A 21639-nucleotide genomic window follows, 5' to 3' on the forward strand; every position below is an offset into this window, starting at 1 on the left:
AGAGCTCCATAGTCTTCGCCACTCTTCGTTACTTGGACTTCACGGTGTAGAGGATTTAAAGAGAGATGGGGAAGAAAACATTGAAGATTAACTGCAAGAGTTTAACCCATTTCAACTCAAAGGATGGTGGTATTATCGAAAACAGGCATGTCATGAGAGGCACTGGCATACACTGCCTGCCACGCAGTGTGCTAAGCCCTCAGTATGCATCATCACATTGAATGTTCCAACAGCCTGCAAGAATAGTGGATATTCAGCAGATACCCAGATTCCATTAGTGGAGACAAAAGTTAGTGCTAGAATAACCTATCAGGGAGTATCATATGGAGATCATAAATCTCTAAGATGAGAGGGTGTGAGGGTGATCTGGCAGTGACATCTGTCACCCCATTGGTCACCAGGGTTGATTTGGCTGATCTGGCTGGCTAGGCGATATCCCCTTCCTCCCTCACTGCTCTGTGTGCACCCCTCCTATAGCTGTGCACTCAAAGAGGGTGACCGTCCCGGATAGAGGAGGGCTGTTCTTCCATCAAGGGTATATGGGAATTGCGCACCTGTTAGAAACTCTGAACAACCTGTCAAGGTCGATTCATAGGAGAATGTAGGGTAGTCAAGATTCCAAGACTCCACACACATCCAAATGAGGCACTGCATGTGACAATCTGCGTTTCTTTTAAAAAATAATTAAAATAAAATTAGATGAGATGTTTAAGAGAGAAAGGACAGGCCCCACAAGAGAACCTTAGAAAACACCTATATTTAGCGGTTGAGGGAGGAAGATACAGTTAAAAAAGCAATGAAGACCTGTACATTGGAGAGATAAGACGGAGAGATGGAGATATAACTGTAAAAGCAAAGGGGAAGGAGAAGAAAAAGGGTTGTCAGCAAATACCACCAGAGAGTAATCAAAGAATCTCATAATCAAGGCAGGATAAAGGAATTTGGAGGTTAGGACGGAGGGAGGGACTGACTGAGGGTCAGACTTTTGGGTGAGCAGATTCAGGAAAACAGAGCCTAGCAGGAGTCCGCTGGCATAGAGGTGGATGGGCGAGCTGGGCTGTGAAGATAAGAGTGGGGAGTGAGGATGTAGAATTCACCAGTATAAACTTCTCTATAATTGCAGATGAACTAGTAGTAGTGAGAGGGTTTGAACAACTGAGTAGCAGTAATCTTGTGTGTTGTAAACAGAAGGGAAGGTTCAAGTCAGAAGAAACTGAAAATGGTGGAAAGAGACAGACTGCTGATGGAACGTGACCCCAGAGGAGACAGAAGGCAAAGAAGAAGAAGGTGCAGGTCCTTAGAAAAGGGAAGAGACATGTTACCAATGGAGGTGGGAGAAGAACTGAAAGAAACTGAAAGAAAATATAGAAGAAAAACAGAGATTCAGTAGGTTCAGTTTTCTTCTTAAAGAAGGACCCAAATTCATAGTGGGAAAGCAGAGGAAAAAATGTCAGTATTAGAAGATAGTACTAAATATGTTAATTAATGGAAGCAACAGTTGACCAAAGTTTATTGAATGTCTACTCTGAAGCAGAGAATTCAGTAGAGAAGACTTTAAAAGATGTTTATTTTTGAGACAGAGAGGGAGAGACAGAGGGTGAGCAGGGGATGGGCAAAAAGAGAGGGAGACACAGAAACCAAAGCAGGCTCCAGGCTCTGAGCTGCCAGCACAGAGCCCGATGCAGGGCTCGAACCCACAAACCATGAGATCATGACCTGAGCTGAAGTCCAGTGCTTAACCGACTGAGCCACCCAAGCGCCCCTAGCATGAACTTTTAATAGAACCAAGTAGCGTGGTTCCATAATTTTGCCCAGTGGTTTTTTTTTTAATTTTTTTTTACCGTTTTTATTTATTTTTGAGACAGAGAGAGACAGAGCATGAACGGGGGAGGGGCAGAGAGAGAGGGAGACACAGAATCGGAAGCAGGCTCCAGGCTCTGAGCCATCAGCCCAGAGCCTGACGCGGGGCTCGAACTCACGGACTGCGAGATAGTGACCTGAGCTCAAGTCAGACGCTTAACCGACTGAGCCACCCAGGTGCCCCTGCCCAGTGGTTATTGAAGGCAGTTAAATTCCCACTGCACAGGGCTGGAAATTGAAATAGAATGGCAGGTAAGCATGGATGAAAGAAAGATGGATTCTAGAGGCCAACAAAGAGTATCGGCATGGTCTCTACCCACCCAGTGATGAAGGTAAGTGAATACTGAGAAGAGTTTAAAATCTAAAGATTTTTGGGGGGGTGTGGAGGAAATTACAGGAAATGAGGAAACAAAATGCTTGTTATCAGAAAAGGAATGCTCTGAGACCTTAAAGTAAAATAGTTCCAAATCAAGCAAACTACAGAGTGCTCTGTCTGCAGTTTCAGAGGCTAAAGAACTATGAAGCCAAAGTATTATATGGGCCAGAAGTAAAAATAAATGATTGTGGCAGAGGATGTGAGGGGGTGGAGAATATGACTGACCAGGCACCCAAATCATGAAGACAAGGTGGAGGGTTATGACAGAGGTCAGGGTTATGACAGCAAGGACAGGGCTTAGATGTTAAGGTTCAAACACAGAGGTCGATAGAGGTGGAATACTAGTCTAAAAATGACAATGGGAGCAAGAATGTTTTTGAGACTGGTTGTGTCTTTTTGGGAAACTCCAGTTTTAATTAAGCTGAAGTTACAACTCTTTACCTTGGGAGTCAGTCTAAGACCAGCGGAGACTTTGCTTCACAATAGAACTAGGAGGCAAAGTCATCAGGGAGTGACTGAGACATAAGTAAGGGCACCTAGCAGGAAGGGAAAGTGTTAGTTGGAATCAGATGTAAGCATTGTTCTCTGCTCACATCTATGCTATCACTTCCTTACAAATGACCCTTCTGATCCTTAAAATTACCTGTAAGGCATTATCCCCATTTTATAAAAAAAAAAAAAAAAAAAGAATCTGGTTGGCTCAGTCGGTCTGACTCTTGATCCTGACACAGGTCCCGATCTCATGGTCGTGGGATCAAGCCCCATGTTGGGCATTTTTTCCCTGGCAGCATGGAACCTGCTTGGGATTCTCTCTTCCTCTCTCTCCCCTCCCCCACTCACACTTGTTTAGTTTGTTTGTTTGTTTGTTTGTTTGTTTTTTTCCCCCCTCTCTCTTTTTCTATTTTTTAAAAAAAATATCTGGTTTCAAGATTTGAATCTTGTCCTGACTGCAAACTCTAAGATCTTTCTACCACAACTTACTGACACTCAGTAGTCTTAAAGTGTTACTATGGCTTTCAAGAACTAACTAGAAATCATGTCTGACTTCCATGAAGTGGGTATAAAATACAATGTGTTTTTTAATTGAGGTATATTTGACCTATAACTTATTAGTTTCAGGTGTACAACATGATTTGGTATTAAACATCCGTCACCTTATATTATTTGCCAGTGTCTGTTGTCATGAGAACCTTTAAGACCTACTCTCTTAGCTTTCAGACATGCGGTACAGTATTAACTATAGTCACCATGCTGTATATTATATCTGATAACTTATTTTGTAACTGTAGATTTGTACCTTTTGACCCATTTCAACACCCCAATCTCTGTGCCCCTACAAGCACAGATCTGTTCTCTGTACCTATGAGTTCAGGTTTTTTTTTATTTGATCGTACATATAAGATCATATGGTATTTGTCTTTCTCTGACTTATTAGGTTTAGCATAATGCCCTCAGGGTCCATTTATGTGATTACAAATGGCAAAAATCCCTTCTGTTTTAATGCTGAATCATATTCCTCTATGTATGTGTGGTGTGTCTGTCTCCATTCATCCATCAGTGGGCACTTAGGTTGCTTTCATGTCCTGACTGTTGTAAATAATGCCACAGTGAACATGCAGGCACATGTGTTTTTTCAAGTTAGTGTTTTTGTTTTCTTTAGATAAATACACAGAAGTTGGATTGTCAAATCATATGGTAGTTTTAATTTTTTGAGGAACCTCCATCCCGTTGTGTAAAGTGGCTTCACCAGTTTACATTCCACCAATAGTGCACAAATGTTTTCTCTTTTCTCCACATCCCCACCAGCACTTGTTATTTCTTATCGTTTTGATGGTAGCCATTCTGACAAGGGGGGGGGGGGGGTGATGCCTCATTTTGGTTTCAACTTCCTTGATTATGGATTTGTAGTTCCCTGATGATTAGTGATGTTGAACACCTTTTCATATACCTGTCGGCCAACTATGTATCTCTTTTAGGAAAATGTCTGTTTAGATCCTCTGATCATTTTTTAATTAGACAATTTTTTTTTTGCTGTTGAGCTGTACACACAGCTTTTTCTCTTGAATTATATTCAGATCTAAAATATTCTGTGTGAGCCTCACAGGTAATCCTGTATATTTAAATCTTAATTTGTTTTTCAAGAAAAACATCGTGGACCCTTTTCCTTAATGAAATTAAGGAACTTCCAAAACATTCAAGATGAGCACATTGAATTTCTGCGACTATACCCTAAAACATTAAGTTAATACTTAATATTTCATTATTTTTCAGGTGTGAGAATGAAACCAAATTCAAAACGGAAGAAGTATTTTGGGCTTACAATTTCTGCCCTACGCCATACTCCTGGACTGCACTTCTGGGCCTTATTTTATATCTTGTTTTCTTCGCACCTGGTAAACAAAGGCTTTGTGTTTCTGTGTTAAAGTTATCTCTTTTTAAAGGAGACAAACTACTCTTTTTCAAATTTCTTATAAACTACCTTACTGAAAATGTTAATTTTTCTCAGGAATGGGACCAATGCCTTGGACGGTGAATTCCGAAATATATCCCCTTTGGGCAAGAAGTACAGGAAATGCATGTTCATCTGGAATAAATTGGATGTTCAACGTTTTGGTTTCACTGACATTTTTACACACAGCAGAGTACCTCACATATTATGGTAAGAGAATATTTTTTCCATCTATAGTTTCATTTTTATTTTTCCTATTCTTTTTATATGTACTGTCATTTGGGTTTAACAGAGTAGATGGTTATATTTTTGCTATACTCAGTATGTCTGCGTGGCTTTCTCATTCCCCAAAGGCCTTGGAAATGAACCTAGGGAAAGAGAAGAGTAATTCTTTACTAAGCAGCATGGCTGCTCATCCCTCAGTGCTTTATAGCCCTCACCCCATACAACCCAAACATCTCTTAGCTATCGCCCCAGTTGGAAATCTTCACTGCAGGCTTTTATTTTAATGAAGAAACATAAATAACAGAAGATGGTAGAAATGATGCAGGCAGGGAATCTAAGGGGTAATGTTGAAGATGTCTCATGACGGAGACAGTCATGTCCAGGTAGCTCCCCCAAAGGTCGTGCTGTGATGTATGCCTTCCACTAGATTATCTATGCTGTTCAGGCCACCGCGTGGTAATTTCAGTGTCGGCCCAGACCAGCACTTACCACTACCAAAAGCATAAACCTGACAGAAGTGTTTATGTGAAAATGTGTGGACCATAACTCAAAACAATATTAGGACGTGGCTGAGCCAGGAAAAAAGCTTTGGGAAGCTACTTCAAGTCCATTTTTAACTAAAGTGAAAAGATTTTCTCTTTAGCGAGAGAATTTCTTCACTATGAGCCAATAGTTTGTAATTGGATTCTAAACGATGGATTATCCCAAGATAGTCCCTGTAAGTCTCTGTATGTATATGGAGTGTCTGTTGCTTAGACCATTCTCTGACCCCTTCCCCATCATTCACCCCACCCCATCCCATGCTCTGGGCATGTACATTCCTTTTTGCAAGAACAGACACACACACATCCCACAGTTGGACCATAAATCACTGGAGCTTAGGCCAGGACTTAGGCCTGGTTTGCCATTATATTCCCAGTATCTTCCAGGGCCTCCTTTTCACTTGATAAGCCCTCAGAAGTGTTTGTCAAATTAATAAATACACAGATGAATTTTGAATATGAGGAAACATACAAATCTATTCTTCCTGTCTCCTGAACATACTGTATTAGTATTAGCTCCTATTATCTTTATAAAACTCTTGTCTCTCCCAGTGAACATTTAGAAATTTAGAAACATATTAAAAAAGGAAATGCATTGGCATTTTAAAATGGATATACATATTTCATATATTCAATTTTATCCCATTGGCAATTAAAGTTTTTTACATAAATTCAGAAACTTATCTTTCTGACACTATAGGTATTTATACAATAAATATTTACCCATATTTGCTAGTTCTTGAGAATGCTTAATTTTTTTGTTTGTTTTAGGGAATTCTTAAAGACCTAAATATAGGCTAATATCCCAAGGAAGTATTTTTGTTTGTTTATTTTTGAGAAAGAAAGAGAGAAACAGAGGATCCGAAGTGGGCTCTGTGCTGACCACAGAGAGCCCGATGTGGGACTCAAGCTCATGAGCCCGCAAGTTCATGACTTGAGCCAAAGTTGGTCACTTAGCCAACTGAACCACGCAGGGAGGCACCCCACAGAAGTATTCTTTTTATTAAGTTGTAGACCAAATACTAAAAGTCTACATGGCAAGACTTTTGTTAGCAAAGCTCCTCCTTCAGTTTATGCAGCCTCAACAACAGGAGGCAACAGAAATAAAATTTAAATAGGGCATACACAGCCATGCTTCTTTCAGAAATATTCAGTTAGAACCAATTGGCAGTTGCCAGAGGGGAAGGAGGGTGAGGGTTGGGCAAATATGGGTGAAGGGTGGTAGGAGGTACAGGCTTCCAGTGACAGAATGAGTGAGCCATGGAGATGAAGAGTACAGCACAGGGCACATGGTCAATGGTATTGTAATAGTGATACGTGGTGACAGATGGTAGCTACACGTGAGTATGGCATAATGTACATAGTTGTCTAATCAGTATGTTGTACACCGGAAGCTAATGTGAATTGTGTCAACTCTACTTCCATTTGAATATATACAGTTTATATTGTAATATATGTATATGGCTTATATATAATAAAATGTATATATTGTTTATATATCTAGTTAGAAGTTTTTGCTTTGCATTAAGCCAGGCTTCTAGTATGTCAACACACTGGTCCATTAGGTCTACTGCTTGCTAAGTTTTTTCTCTGTTTCTGGACCTAAATTTTAATCTACATGTTACTGATTTATGTAAGACACATGTTTCTATAGATGATTTAACAAACATACTCCATAACAATGTATTTCTCTTTAAATTTCCATGTCTTCTTTTATTGCCTCCTTTCTTATTTCATAAAACCTCAAATTTTGTTTTCTTCCTGAACTATACTGCTTAGACAAGTCTGCCTTGGCCCCCATTCAGTAACGTTTATTACTAAAAATTATCATTAAAATGTCAGGACTATACCATTTTATGTATAGCACTTGTGACTACTAAATACTAAATCTACTAAATAGATCCCTTGAAAAGCATTGTATCAAAGTTCCTGTACTGAGGTACTGAAATTCAGTCAGACATGGTCTTTGATTCCTCATCCTGTATAATTCAATTAAATATTTGTTTAAATCTGAAACTTCATATAGGATTCTTAATAAGATTGATTTCCTTCAGAATAAAACTGAGGAATATCTGCACTTAACAATCCTGACAGACTCATTACAGATTTTTGGTTTTTTTTTCTACTTGCATTCCAAGGAGAAATAAGAAAATGAGTCACATAACTGACTTGGCCATTATTTGGAGGAGGCCACAGCCTTCCTGGCTGGCCCATGCCTCTGTGGCTTAACCATAGGTCTCACCACTTGGGCAGTTTTGGTATTGCCTGCTTTAGATTCTTCAGATTCTGTAAAAGGACCTTGTATTTTATCTTTTGTTTGTTTGTTTATTTTTGAGAAAGAGAGAAACAGATCATGGGGAGGGGAGGGGCAGAGATAGAGGGAGACTGAGGATCTGAAGCAGGCTGCAGGCTCTGAGCTGTCATCACAGAGCCCAGCGGGGGTCTCAAACACGCAAACCCTGAGAGCATGACCTGAGCCTGAGCATGACCTGAGCCTAAGCCGGACGCTCAACCAACTAAGCCACCCAAGCGCCCCAAGGGTCTTTCATTTTAGTAGAATTTCTTTGATGTTATTTGGATGGGGAATCTGGGTCACAAGCAAGAAACTATATGGCCTTTAAGAATCTTCCTATTCCATCTAATTGTTTTTAACCATAATGGTGGAGCACTGACAGATTTGATTTATTTCTATTCATGCCACTGTTGCTAAATTGCGAAACATGACGAATGTTTCCTCAACATTATATTTTATAAAGCCAAACGTAGTTTGCTCTGTTAGAGATTCTGGAGTTTAGCAGCCTGATTTAGTCTAAAATGTTTTACCATCTGCACTTATTTTTTCTGTATTGTCATCATGATTACCATCCTTTCTTTGTCCCTCCCTGCTAACGATTCCATTTCTCTTCCACCACAAGTTTTACTTATCTGTAATCAAACACAGGACCTCATCTGCTTTTTTTTTTCCTCCAAAACCCAGCATCATCCAAGAGCTAGCTTTTCAGCATCACCCTTTTCATGAAAACATTCCCAGTTTTTAAGTCCTACTAATCTTGTTCTATTCTATCTCTAATAGCAACCCTTCTTCCATAGTCATTTAGATGCATTTGGTAATGCTACCACTTTTGTTTGGCAGCTAACCTCCAGAATTCTAGTAGGCATGTAACATACATTTTTTTCTGTTCTTTGCAGTTTGGCAGGGCAGCAGTTTTTTCCTCATTAGACAGATGAGGAAAGCAGGGTCAAGAGAATTTAAGAAACTGCCCCAGGAGTCTGCCTGCATCACTTTGTGACTTTCAGATCCACACTGTCTACAGAGCCACGGAACCTTCCTGTCACTGTAGCACTCAGCCATGCATCCCAGATGACCTAGTAGTATTTTCTGATTATTTACTAAGTATAAGACATAAAAAATACATATACGCTTGTATGAAATGTTTAACATGAATCAAACAAATGAAATAAAGGACGCCTGTATTTGTGTTTTTAAACAAAGAGCATTTCTCTTACACAAGTCTAGCTCCTTGACTTAATCTAGCAAACTATGCCATGATTTAGTCAACCCTTTCGTATTTTTTCTAAATCTTGTAATTTACCTCTTTTTCCCTGAAGTTCTCTCATGACTCCTCGTCCCACCAAGCAGATTCTTTCAGGTGGACAATTCAGCAGCATTTTTCTTCCAGTTTTCCTTGAACCTTCCCAAGAATGTTTCTGTATTTATTCCTGGAATGGTTACTTATGTCTTTTAAAAAGTAGTCTTCATAATGTCTTTCCCATTCTGTAATGATTCATCAGAAAGGGAAAATATTATTCAGTTCTTTAACTGCTTGCTACACTATTTTGCTTACAGCTTGATTTTGAAATATGTCTTTGTCTAGTTTAGCCCTTTATTTCAGATCTGCTTGCAGTCAACAAGAGCACGTTTATTTCTAGATGCTCCATTGTGTCAGGCACCATATTAAGCATTGGGAACCCAAATACAAACAAGCCATAGACTCAGTCCTTAAGGAGACCAGTTTTGACACTGAAACAGGAGAGCACATCTCCCTCTCAAGCATCTCATAACCATCTCTCCTATGCCTGCTCCTGATTGGGGTTGTAAAATTTATAGAATTATAAACTAAAATAGGAGCTGAGTGGAGCACCTAACCTAGATGGCTCAGTCGGTTGAGCATCTGACTTTGGCTCGGGTCATGATCTCAACAGTTTGTGAGTTCAAGCCCCACTGCTGTCCAGTGCAGAGATCCTCTGTCCCCCTCTCTCTGCCCCCCCTCTTTTTCTCTCTCAAAAATAAATATATAAAATAGCTGAGAAACCATCTTTTTTTTTTTTTTTTTTTTTTTTACTTGATACGGAAACTGAGGCACAGAGAGGAGGTTAAATGACTGGAAGTCACACAACGAGATTTAAACCTAGATTTTCCAACTCCCAATCTGATATCCTTTCTGCCATTTGTCACATTAGTTTATCATCTTCCATTACCAGGATGATCTCAATTGAACACCTTAAATTAGGCAGGAACTCCACTGTGGTAAGGTTCTTATATTTAAATTGCAAATTATATAAGAAAGACCATCTTGGAAATATGTAGAGAGTATACACAAGTCACATATGTCGCATCCATCTAGACTTGCTGTATTTACCCTTAGAATTGTAACACAACCAGGTACTATTTAGGTCTTTGTGTTTATACTGCATTGGCATGCATAGTCTTAGGGGAAAGCAGAATTATCTGATCTCATGGAACTTATATTCTAGTTGGGGAAAACAAAAATTAGTAAGCTTTATAGTGAGAAGCTTATGGACCAAAACAAGTGGACCTTGGTGGTCTAAGAGAAGGAACAAGGGGACTAAGTAAGAGACCACTGCGATAGCGCAGATGAGAAGATTGCCTTTAGATCAGAGATACTAGTGGAATGGCGAGAAGTGGTCATATTTGGATTGTATTTTGAAGGTAGATCCAACAGAATTTCCTAACAGATTGGATGTTGGTTGCGAGGGTAAGGAAACAATCAAGGTTGACTTCTCAACTTTGGGCATGAGAGACTGCAAAGATAAGTTGCCATGTACTCCACTGAATCATGAACTCAGAAGTGGCATCATGTATGTGATTCTAGAAGTACAAGATAAATGAGAAAGAAATTGTTCCCTCAAAGTGCCTCCATTCTAGTAGACAAGACAGACGCAAATGCATGCACATAATACTTCTTGGTTGTTATGACGGTGGCTTCAGCAAAGTGCTGTAAAAGTACACAGGAGAGAGAACAGTGATCTCTAGCCAAGGAAGTGAAGAAAGACTTCAAAGCAGAAGTTACATCTGAACTCAGTTTATCATTCTTCTTGAGTTGGGCATTGTATAACTAGAGCTTAGAAAGGTAAATTGTATTATGTTCATGAGCTAGAATAGTAAGAGTAAAGCAGGCCAGTAGTTATTTTTTGCCTCCATGTAAGACCACAGTTATGTATGATTGACCAGAAGGAAAAATCAAAATCAAGTACACTTTCCAACCTAGGACTATTCATATACATACGTATTATTTTCCATTGCAGGAGCCTTCTTCCTCTATGCTGGATTCGCTGCTGTGGGACTCCTTTTCATCTATGGCTGTCTTCCTGAGACCAAAGGGAAAAAATTAGAGGAAATTGAATCACTCTTTGACAACAGGTTATGTACATGTGGCGCTTCAGATTCTGATGAAGGGAGATATATTGAATATATTCGGGTGAAGGGAAGTAACTATCATCTTTCTGACAACGATGCTTCTGATGTGGAATAATTTTCAGCTGCTGAAATATTTAGGTATTTAAACAAACTTGGGGAACAAAAGCAGCAATTGGTGACCTCACTGCCCTGCTTTTAATCTGGTTCTTTCCAGTCTAGTTTTGAATGACCTCATATTCTAGAATATTTGATTAGGAGGAAGATACAACCATGATGACATTTTTTTTTTCACAAGCAGAAATGTGAAACAATATTTAGAGATTTTAAATTAATAATTATTGAACAAATGTATGTAAATCCTTCCTGAGATAGTCTAAAATGAATATTGTATCCAGTGACTTCAGTGGTATCCTTTTTTCCTAAGACCATATATAATTATTAGTGGCAATAGAGTCAGTCCTAAACTAGCTGAATCATATATGAATGATACACTTATGAAGAAGGATTCTGGGATATGATCCAAGGATGTTTTCTGTCAAAACATGGCCTGTTGGCCCTAAATTTCCCTAAGGACAAGTAGCTTATCTGTGATCAACTATTAGAAAGTGAATCCCATTTAAGCTTTCAGCAGATTCAAAAGTGCCTCCACAGAGGCATGGTTGTCCTTATCTCCTTTGGATTCCACATTTTGGTCTCTCTCTCTCCAAGTCAGATCTTGAGAGCTCTTGAGAAACTGACTCTGCACAGGACCTTTGGAACATTATGAAAAGCAGGTCTTTAAGGGTTTATTTTCATACGTATTTTTTTGCATCAGTGATAAGTATACATTTGCACAGATAAGCTGGCAAGTTTTGATAAGTATATTTTATTGCTAGAAAGTAAGAAAGAAAAAATTTTTATGGATCCCTGATTGAGTTAGTCACTTAAGTATGCACCTATAAACGCAAAACAGTGCCGTGTCTTCAAGTGTATTTCAGGGTTTCTGTTCATGCCAAAATCACCTGATACTCACCACGCCTTCACTCATCGACTCTAGAGCCCTACTATTTGTGCCTTCATTTTTGTTCTAAATAGCTGCTAGCAGACTATTTTCCCCCTTTTAATCAAATAATTTCTGAAACAAAAAAGAAAGGAAGAAAATCAGTGACAGAGAATGCTGCTGTTATATTGATGTTTAAGTAAATAGTGGGACTTAAGTTTTCCTTAACTTTTTATTAATTCTTCATAAGGGAATCATGACATTTCATTACTTAATAGTACTTGTCTTTTTTTACTTTAAGAGCACAAATTTGTTTTTATTTTGCACACCCTTTTCTCATTTTCCCTGACAGTTTACCAAAAAAGAAAAGATACATAAATTTGTCTGTGGGTGTTTCCTTTTTCTCATACTTGGCTTGGATTTTTTTCGTTGTCTAAAAATTGAGATTTTCTATTGGAACAGATTGATGTTTCTAATATAGCATACGTTTCTTCAGTGTCTTTGCAAAGTGTTCATTGGTTCTTATGCTCATTCATCAATGATCCCTATTTTTTGTTCTTAAGAACTTCACAGGATATACAAAATTACTTGCTACTTCCAGTGAAAATATGAATGAATCTTAAGTTTGATGCATTTTAATATGGCTCTAAACATCTAATAAGGCACTCTTTGGACTGAAAAGATAGCTATCTCTAAATTCATTGTTTCTGCCAGTCTCCCAAAGGTGTTTTGCTCTTCGTTGGAAGTCTGGCTTATTCCTGTCACTATTATCAAAACTGAAATTGTAGCCAAGGAGGTTTATTCTCTTAGCCACCAGGGGTATGATAAGTGTGCTTTTAAAATGTCACTTTACTGGCCTAAAAATCCTTCAGCCAAAAAAAAAAAAAAGCTCCCTTTGATCATTTCATACAATAAAAAAATTTATTTTAGAGAGTTTTTTTCCCTGAATTAGGTGCTTTGACAATTGATTTCTAAGGGTATACTAGTATTGATTTTTCCCCCAGAAAAGCAGATGTGATTTAATAGAAAAAGTTACTCATATTTCTTATCCCATAAGAAATTTCTTATCTGTGTAATACTTCACACAGGGAAAGTGAAATGGAAAATGAGCTATTATGTGGCAAAATCAGAATATGGGGAGAAAAAGCATTTGGACCAATTAAAGTGCTCTCTAAAAATGTATTTTTCTGATTTATCCAAATAATTGCCTCAATTCTTCTCTTTATTGTATACATAGCCTTAATTATATGCTTATATACTCAGCTGGGCTGAATGCACAGTAACCTTATTATTAAAGGAGCGACTGGACTTTTATTATCTCCTAATGCAGAACATGGCCTTTCTCCCTGATGTGAGCAAATGGCACTTTGAACTTTATATCCATAAATGCACATAAAAACAGGGAAAATTAGCCACAGTCCTCCTCCCCTCGTCTCCTCAAACTCTCCTTTAAAGAACTATTTGTTATTTATATAGTGATAAAGACAGTATTCCATATCTTGGAAGTATAGGACAGAATGGCATAGTATAAAGATTATTTATAATTTTTTAAAAAACAACTACTTAAAAAGAAACCTTATACAACTAGGGTGTTGTTTTTAGATTCAGTGAACATTTATAGTATATTAAAAATTAAGTATTTGAACTTTTCAGGTTTTTTTATATTATGTACCTTTTAAGTTCCTAGCATCTTTGGCTACCACTATCAACTTGAAAACATTGCGTTTGAAATATCATCAAATATATATATTTTTAGGACAATTTATATATGGTATGATTTGACCTACCATATTAAAACAGACTGAGCATCATGCTTTTAACTGAAATTATAGGTGTCCTTCTAAGCATGCTGCAAATTCAATAGACATGTATTATGTTTCAGGAATACATTGCAGAGCAAGTCATAACTCCTAGTTGAGGCTTAGCTTGGTGGCTGATGAGATCTGCTCTAAGGAGAATAGAACCCTCCATCTGCACCTGAACACAGGGCTGAACGTGAAGTCAGATAAATTGTAAAGATCTGGCATTAATAATTTTCTTCAGTACAAACATCCTTAATAATTTTGACTGTCGCACCTTAGTCAGTAATTACCCAAAACATGATTTTTAATGTATTTGTAAAAGATCCAAATGAAAACTAAATTTTAAAGGTAATATTTTCATTTGAAATTTTGTTCCCAGCCATATGCAGTAATTAGTTCCCTGATGGAAAATACTATGATGGTAATGGCTATCATCAAGTGCTTTTTCATAATAATATTTTACCACTGAACTACATTTTCATGTAGAAGATTCTAAATATTATTTTTTAGGTTATTCACCCTAAAATGAGAATTCCACTAAAGAATTTAGAAGTTGTTTACTATAGTTTCAAAATCCATTATCCAGAGGGAGAATGAACAGGAAAAATGTAACTGACAACCTACGCTTTTGCTTTTTATTGGAAAGTAAAATTGATATGTATTACAATCCTAGATCCTTGGTGGAGAATATTCTACAAAATACTATCCATGTGTTCTCTAAGAAAGTCTCACAACTTAATGACACTAACCGTTTACAAGTACTATAATACAGTAAGGAGGAGTGGAAGGATTGTTTTATCTCATCAGCATAGTTCAGAACAATAAAATTATTGAGATGTTTTGTAATAATCAGATTTTTTTAACCATTCTCCTGGTTATAAAGTCTCAAATTACACTAGCACCTAACAACCTACATTTACACAGTTGTTGCAACAAGTTTTCAAGTACCAAATTTAGATCTTTTCCTAACTACAAATGAAAAAAAAATATCAGGCCACTAGCAAAGAATTCATACCAACGTGCTTTATAGCAAAATGTATTAAATAGCGGATAAAATTTATAGCTTATGTGTAGCTGCTGACAATGACAAGACTCAGAATTCTTCTCTAGATTAATTTTAATGTCCTGTTTTCTGTCACTTTCTATCAATTTTCTTAGCCTCGTGTACAGTAATGTTAAGCTAATTTGATCAAGTGATCAGTGGTAGCAGTGTATCTGTTATCAGTACATTCCCTTCTTCTGGGTGAGAAATATTGCTGTTTTCCACAAATAGCAATCATCTTAAAAACAACTAACTGCTACCAACTTTTACATTATCTTTTAGAGAAGGAAATATTTGTGTGCCAATAATCATCAAAGAGATATTTTGTAAGTGTGCTAATGATGTTCAGAAGTACATGACAGAATTTTATCCTCATAACTTGCTTGTGAGTGTAAAACAATATAATTCCTATAAATCTTTACTTTGGATGTATAAAACAGTCTGTTGCACTGAGTGATTTGGTCTATGAAATGTTCAGTAACTACCTTCAGTTAGCAGTAATATTCAGATTTTTATTTCACACTCTTAAGTTCATGTGTTTGATTTTGTCATATCAGTATGAGAAAAAGGAATGCACCTTACAAGTACTTAAAAACCAATTTTTGTAAAGTTTTAAAATTTTAGTAAATTTAACATCATTCCATCTCATTTGAAGGTTAAAAAGATGAGACTTAACTCTAGCCAAAGTAGAAATTTATATTCTACATGTCCAAACTGGTTCCTAGCGGCTTTTGGACTATATCTTATTTGATGTTATAGTATCTTTATTTGTAATAAATGTTCAAATTTCTATTTAGAAGCTCTAATGTACATCTAGATTAAATCAAAAGTTTTATGCTTTTAAAATATGTATTTCAAAATGTATATTTTAATTTGAGTGCATGTTATATAGTATTTAATACTTCACATGTCTTAGAAAATTCAGTATAAATATTTATTCTTACATATGTGACATATGGGATGTCTCAAAAATTATGAATATGTATCATTTCCTTCAAAGTCATTCTAGCCTATAGCTGTATCAAAAGTATTGTATATTTTATGGAAATTTAGTGATGTATATGTAAATTTTTTAAGTTATTTTATTGAAGTTCAATCTTTACATAAAATTAAAATCTTTTTTTAAAAAAAGTGTCAGTGCCAGAACTGTAAATGAAAATAATCAAATAAAAGTTAAGACAATTCATTACTCATTTATCTCCCTTGCACTTTTGTATTTTCTTTAATTCTCTTCCTTGGATTTTAGGATCTAGACATAGCAAAGGCATCTACAAAGCTCCACATATTGAATAATACTTTTTTATCTCTTTTGATCATGGGTAAACTCGATCTTTAAAAAAATATTTTATAATACCTAAAATTTGTTCCAAGGAATAATTCTAAATAGTAAATATAAAATGTAAAACGAAGTGCTTAGGAGCCCTTGAAATATTATTTCTGTTTGTTGCTAAAACAAGTTGTAACATAAACCATTATGTCAGGTTGACAAAAATTGTATTTGCTCTGTATGTGAAAACACCTGCCGGGTGGCCTGATAACAGTTCCTTTTGGCACTGTATAGCTCTCCATTGCGTTTTTCCCCAACTGAAGCTTTTAATTTTTTTTTTTTTAGTAGTAAGAATTATCTATTGTTTGATCTGGGCAGCTGTTAGAATTATCTCCATAGTTAGGGTGTGCCATCCTGAGCCCAACTATAGAAACAGCCTGAAGAGATCCCCTGAAAACACTAGATCAATCCAGAGGCTTACAGTGGAGGGGACTCTCCTATCTGTGTGCCTTCTCTATGCACACAAAATTACATTTGATTTTCTCCTGATTAAAAAAAAAAAAAAAAAAAAAAAGCCTTACAGTGGAGTTGCATTTAACCAAGGATTCTGATGTCAGCAAGTAAGGTAAAAATCCTGCAGTCAGAATGGCCCAAGAAAATCCCCTAAATATGCATAAAGGATCCACTCACCAGAGCACCTAAATAAAGCAGTACATATCTGTGTCAGTGGCCAAAGTCTTCATTTAACTGTCCAGTCCTGTGGGGTAATCATTATAGTGCTTTTATGGGTACTGAACATAAATTCAGAACATTTTGATGACTTACCCAAGATCACACACTAAAAAGTGATACAAGACCTCTGCATGGACTACACCAATATTCTTCCTCTCTTGGTCATCATTTGGAATGTCTTCTAGTCAGACCCAGGCAGATTTCCTGTGTTGCAACTTAAAAGGCATGCGGAGAAAGAATCAGATGCCTCATTTTAACCTGGACTACAGACACAAATTCTGACAACTTTTGATTTGGGGATTTTTCTCCAAATATGAAGCCCTATATAGTACATTATTTAAGGAGTCAGCATGAACACACATTCTCCAGTTTTGAATCCCAGCCTTTTCTACTTACTGCCTGGTAACTCAAATTACTGAGTTACTCTTTGCTCCACTTCTTGACTATAAAGTGGATGTGTGACTACCTCATACATGTATTGTGAAGGTTCATCAATCATGTAAAGCATGTAGACCAGTAGTATACAGTAAGTGCTGGATAACTATTGACTGTTCTTAGTGTCATCATCCACATGCTATCCCTGATGCTGCTAAAGCCACACTGTGCAAAGCACAAGCAATGTGTTTATAAATTCTCTTCCTGTGAACTAAGAACAGGAACACATGAGCTTCTTTGACATATGTCATACAGGCTGTTTGCAGCAGGCAAGCTTCTGCCAACCAGAATGGTTTGAGCAGATATGGCTGGTTAGCCTGATGTCCTTCTTGCTTTCTCCGAGACTCCGTCCCATGGACATTCTCCTGAAGGGCACAGTTGAAAAACACAACATTCTCATAGTCTCCAGATTAACAAGACTACACAATTTCTGTATATGTGATCTCTGAATCCAGAAACAATTTTAGAATATCTCTCAGTAACCTATCATTTATATCCAGCATTTAAAAAAATTTTTGAGGGATGCCTGGGTGGTTCAGCCAGTTGTCCAACTCTTGATCTCATTTCAGTTCTTCATCTCAGGGTCATGAGTTCAGGCCCCGCATTGGGTGCCATGCCCAGCCTTAAAAATGTATTTTTTAATGTTTTTATTTACTTTTGAGACAGAGACAGAGCATGAGCAGGGGAGGGGCAGAGAGAGAGGGAGACAGAATCTGAAGCAGGCTTCAGGCTCTGGGCTGTCAGCACAGAGCCCGACGCGGGCTCGAACTCACGGAGTGTGAGATCATGACCTGAGCCAAAGTCAGATACCCAACTGACTGAACCACCAAGGCGCCCCAAAGTAATAATTATTGTTGAACTTCTCTCCAAATGAGAAATGACATTAATTAAATAAAAATAATTATTTTTGAAATCTCCAAATGAAAAATATTAATACTTCACTAAGAGGCTATGTTGAAATTAAGCTATATACTAAATGCTATGAATTCAGTCGAAACATTGAGAGTATTTTTTTACCTTTAATTCATGCATTTTTCAACTACACTTACAAAAACTAATTTCAGGGGCACCTGGGTGGCTCAGTTAAGCGTCTGACTTCAGCTTAGGTCACGATCTCACGTTCCATGAGTTCGAGCCCCGCGTCGGGCTCTGGGCTGATGGCTCAGAGCCTGGAGCCTGCTTCCGGTTCTGTGTCTCCCTCTCTCTCTGCCCCTCCCCCATTCATGCTCTCTCTCTGTCTCAAAAATAAATAAACGTTAAAAAAATTAAAAAAAAAACTAATTTCAGATGATCAGCAGAGTTTTTACATGAAAGAAAATATTGGCATACTAGCAATGGATATTAATGTTTATTTTGGACAGAGCATGAGCAGGAGAGGGGCAGAGAGAGAGGGAGACACAGAATCCAAAGCAGTCTCCAGGGTCTGAGCTGTCAGCACAGAGCCTGACACGGGACTCAAACTCATGAACCCCAAGATCATGACCTGAGCCGAAGTCAGACGTTTAACTCAGCCACCCAGGAGCCCCCAACAAATGGATATTAAACTCAAAAGAGATTTGTTATAACAGTGGTTCTCAAAATGTCTCAAACCAGAAGCACTGACGTCACCTGTGAGTTTGTTATAAATGCAAATCTGTGGGCTTCACCTGACATACTGAATCAGATATCTGGGGATATACATAGTCCAGGAAACTATTTTTTAATTGAAATATAATTGACATATAACACTGTATAAGGTATACAATGTGTTTGTTGATTTGATGCATATATTGCAATATGATTACCACCACAGTGTTAGCTAACACTTCTCCCATGTCACATAATTACCATTTCTTTTTTGTGGTGAACAATCCCATCTTTTAGCTACTCTGAAGATTATTAGTACAGTATTGTCTATAATCACTATGCTGTACATTATTAGTTCTCCAGGACTTGTCTCCTAGTTCTAAGTCTGCACCCTTAAACAACATCCCCCCTTCTCCAGACTGTGGTAACTACCATTCTACTGATTTCACAAATTCAGCTTTTGATCAGGGAACTTAACAAATCGCCAGGTAATTCTTAAGCACACCATGGTGTGGGTTACCACTGCAATAGATTTTTGAAATCATCGCTTTAAAAAGGAATCAGCTAACAAAGAAAGAAAAAATACATAAATAGGAATCAGTTGCATGTTCTTCCAAATGGTGAGCTCATCTAGTAAATAATAAACAGTGGATTTATATGCAAGTTGCTTAGGAATTCATCAAGCTAAGTCATTTCCACCTCAGGGACTTTGCTTGGTATGCCTGTTGCCCCAGTCTTTGTGTCTGGTTCCTTCTTGTCATTCAGCTTTCAGCTCAAAACCATCTCCTCTGAGAGCTTGTCTTGACTCCCTTACTTCCTACTACATCACGTAACCTTGCTTTATTTTCTTCCAAGTATTTATCACTGAAGAGTTTTTTTCTTATTTGTTGTCTGTCTCTCCCACCAGAATATACACTGCATGAGAGCAGGGAATTTTCATTATCCACTACTGACTCTCCAGCACCTCTTACAGTGCCTACCTAACATGTAGCATGTGCTCAGTAAGTAAAGAATAAATGCATACATGCATTTCAGATGCTCCTACAAAGGAGCATGGATAAAGGAGCAAAGAAGCAAAGAATAAATGGATGCATGCATTTCAGACGTAGCCTACAAAGGAGCAGTGGGAAGTTTTAACTGGACTGGAAAGAAATAAAATGATACCAAGGCACCAGGCCAATGTCAAAGAGCATGTTTTATAGATCGATCTCTATAGCAAAGCTGTTTTAATCAAACAGCAAACTCCATATGCTATATGAATGCATGTGTATTCACATAAACACATTTGGATGACAAATTTGGTTTCTTATGATTCCTATTAAAGGAGGGGGAAATCTGGGGCACCTGGGTGGCTAAGTGTCCAACTCTTGATTTCAGCTCAGGTCATGATCTCATGGTCATGGGATTGAGCCCCACATCCGACTCTAAGTTTGGAGCCTGCTTATGATTCACTCTCCCTCTCTCTCTCTGCCCCTCCCCCGCTTATGTGCCTGCACATATTCTCGCTCTCTTAAAAAAATAAACATTTTTAAAAAGGGAAAAATCTAATAACAAAAATCATTAAATACTAGGATAGCAAGATTGGGGTGGAATTTGCATGTTTTATAATACACTATTTCTATATTTATATAATAGTAACACCTATATGCTACATACTTTATATACATTATCCTAACCTCACAAAACCCTATATAAAAAGTACATTACCATTATTGTATTGATGAGAAAGTAATTGAGTCACAGGAAGTAAAGTAACTTCTATTAAGGTAGAACAAACAGATAAGTTTGTTCCAAAGTCCTGTTTTTTAACAACTACTATATATATTTTTTATAATGAACTTTATCATGGAAAATTTTATAATGGCCTCTACCTAAAAATTTCTATTTTTTTTTTTTTCCCCCCTGCAGGGTCACTGGTTATGGACTTAGAAACTAAAACATAACTACTGGATAAAACTGATAAATAACATGTAGAGGTAAATGTGTAAGGGTTGGAATTTAAAGTCTAAATCAGTAATTTCCAAAAACATGCCCAAATTTACATTTATGAATTAATCCACGGAATCCTAATAAGCTTCCTTGCTCCGAAGTCTGCTGAAATTAATGGAACTACTCCAACCTTCTTTTGATTAATATTAGCATGGTATATCCTTCTCCATCCCTTTACTTTTAATCTGCATGCATCTTTATATTTAAAGTGGGTTTCTTGAAGACAACATATAATTGGGTCTTATTTTTGATCCAATGACAATCTGGTTTTTATTTGTGTATTTAGACCACTGATATTTAAGCTGATGAAATATCTACCATATTTGTTACAGTTTTCTATTTGTTGCCATTGTTCTCTATTCCTATTTTTGTTTTCTACTTTTGCCACCTTTTGTGGTTTTCATTGAGCATATTATACTCCATTCCTCTCTTAGCATATCAATTATACTTCTTTCACTTTTTTTAGTGGTTGCCCTAGAGTTTGCAACGTACATATACAACTAATTCAAGTCCACTTTCAATTTTTTTGAACATTTATTTTTGAGAGACAGAGACAGAGTGTAAGCAGGTAAGGGGCAGAGAGAGGGAGACACAGACTCCAAAGCAGTTTCCATGCTCTGAGCTGTCAACACAAAGCCCCAACACAGGGCTCGAACCCAGGACCATGAAATCATGACCTGAGCCGAAGTCAGATGCTTAACAGAATGAGCCACCCA

The 21639-nt window shown here is 37.3% G+C and overlaps 1 protein-coding gene across 1 annotated transcript in view; it reads left to right on the forward strand.

Moving 5' to 3' along the window:
- SLC2A13 (solute carrier family 2 member 13) overlaps positions 1–16131 on the forward strand; it is a 387878-nt gene extending 371747 nt beyond the window's left edge. The window contains exons 8-10 of the mRNA XM_025930431.2: positions 4508–4629; positions 4743–4895; positions 11000–16131. Of these exons, the coding sequence (XP_025786216.1) occupies positions 4508–4629; positions 4743–4895; positions 11000–11226 (502 nt within the window). The 3' untranslated portion in view covers positions 11227–16131. The remainder of the gene's footprint in view (positions 1–4507; positions 4630–4742; positions 4896–10999) is intronic.
- The last annotated feature ends 5508 nt before the right edge of the window (positions 16132–21639 follow it).

The sequence above is a fragment of the Puma concolor genome, chromosome B4, assembly GCF_028749965.1.
Source record: "Puma concolor isolate L17-30 chromosome B4, mPumCon1.1.hap2, whole genome shotgun sequence".
Lineage (NCBI taxonomy): Eukaryota > Metazoa > Chordata > Mammalia > Carnivora > Felidae > Puma > Puma concolor.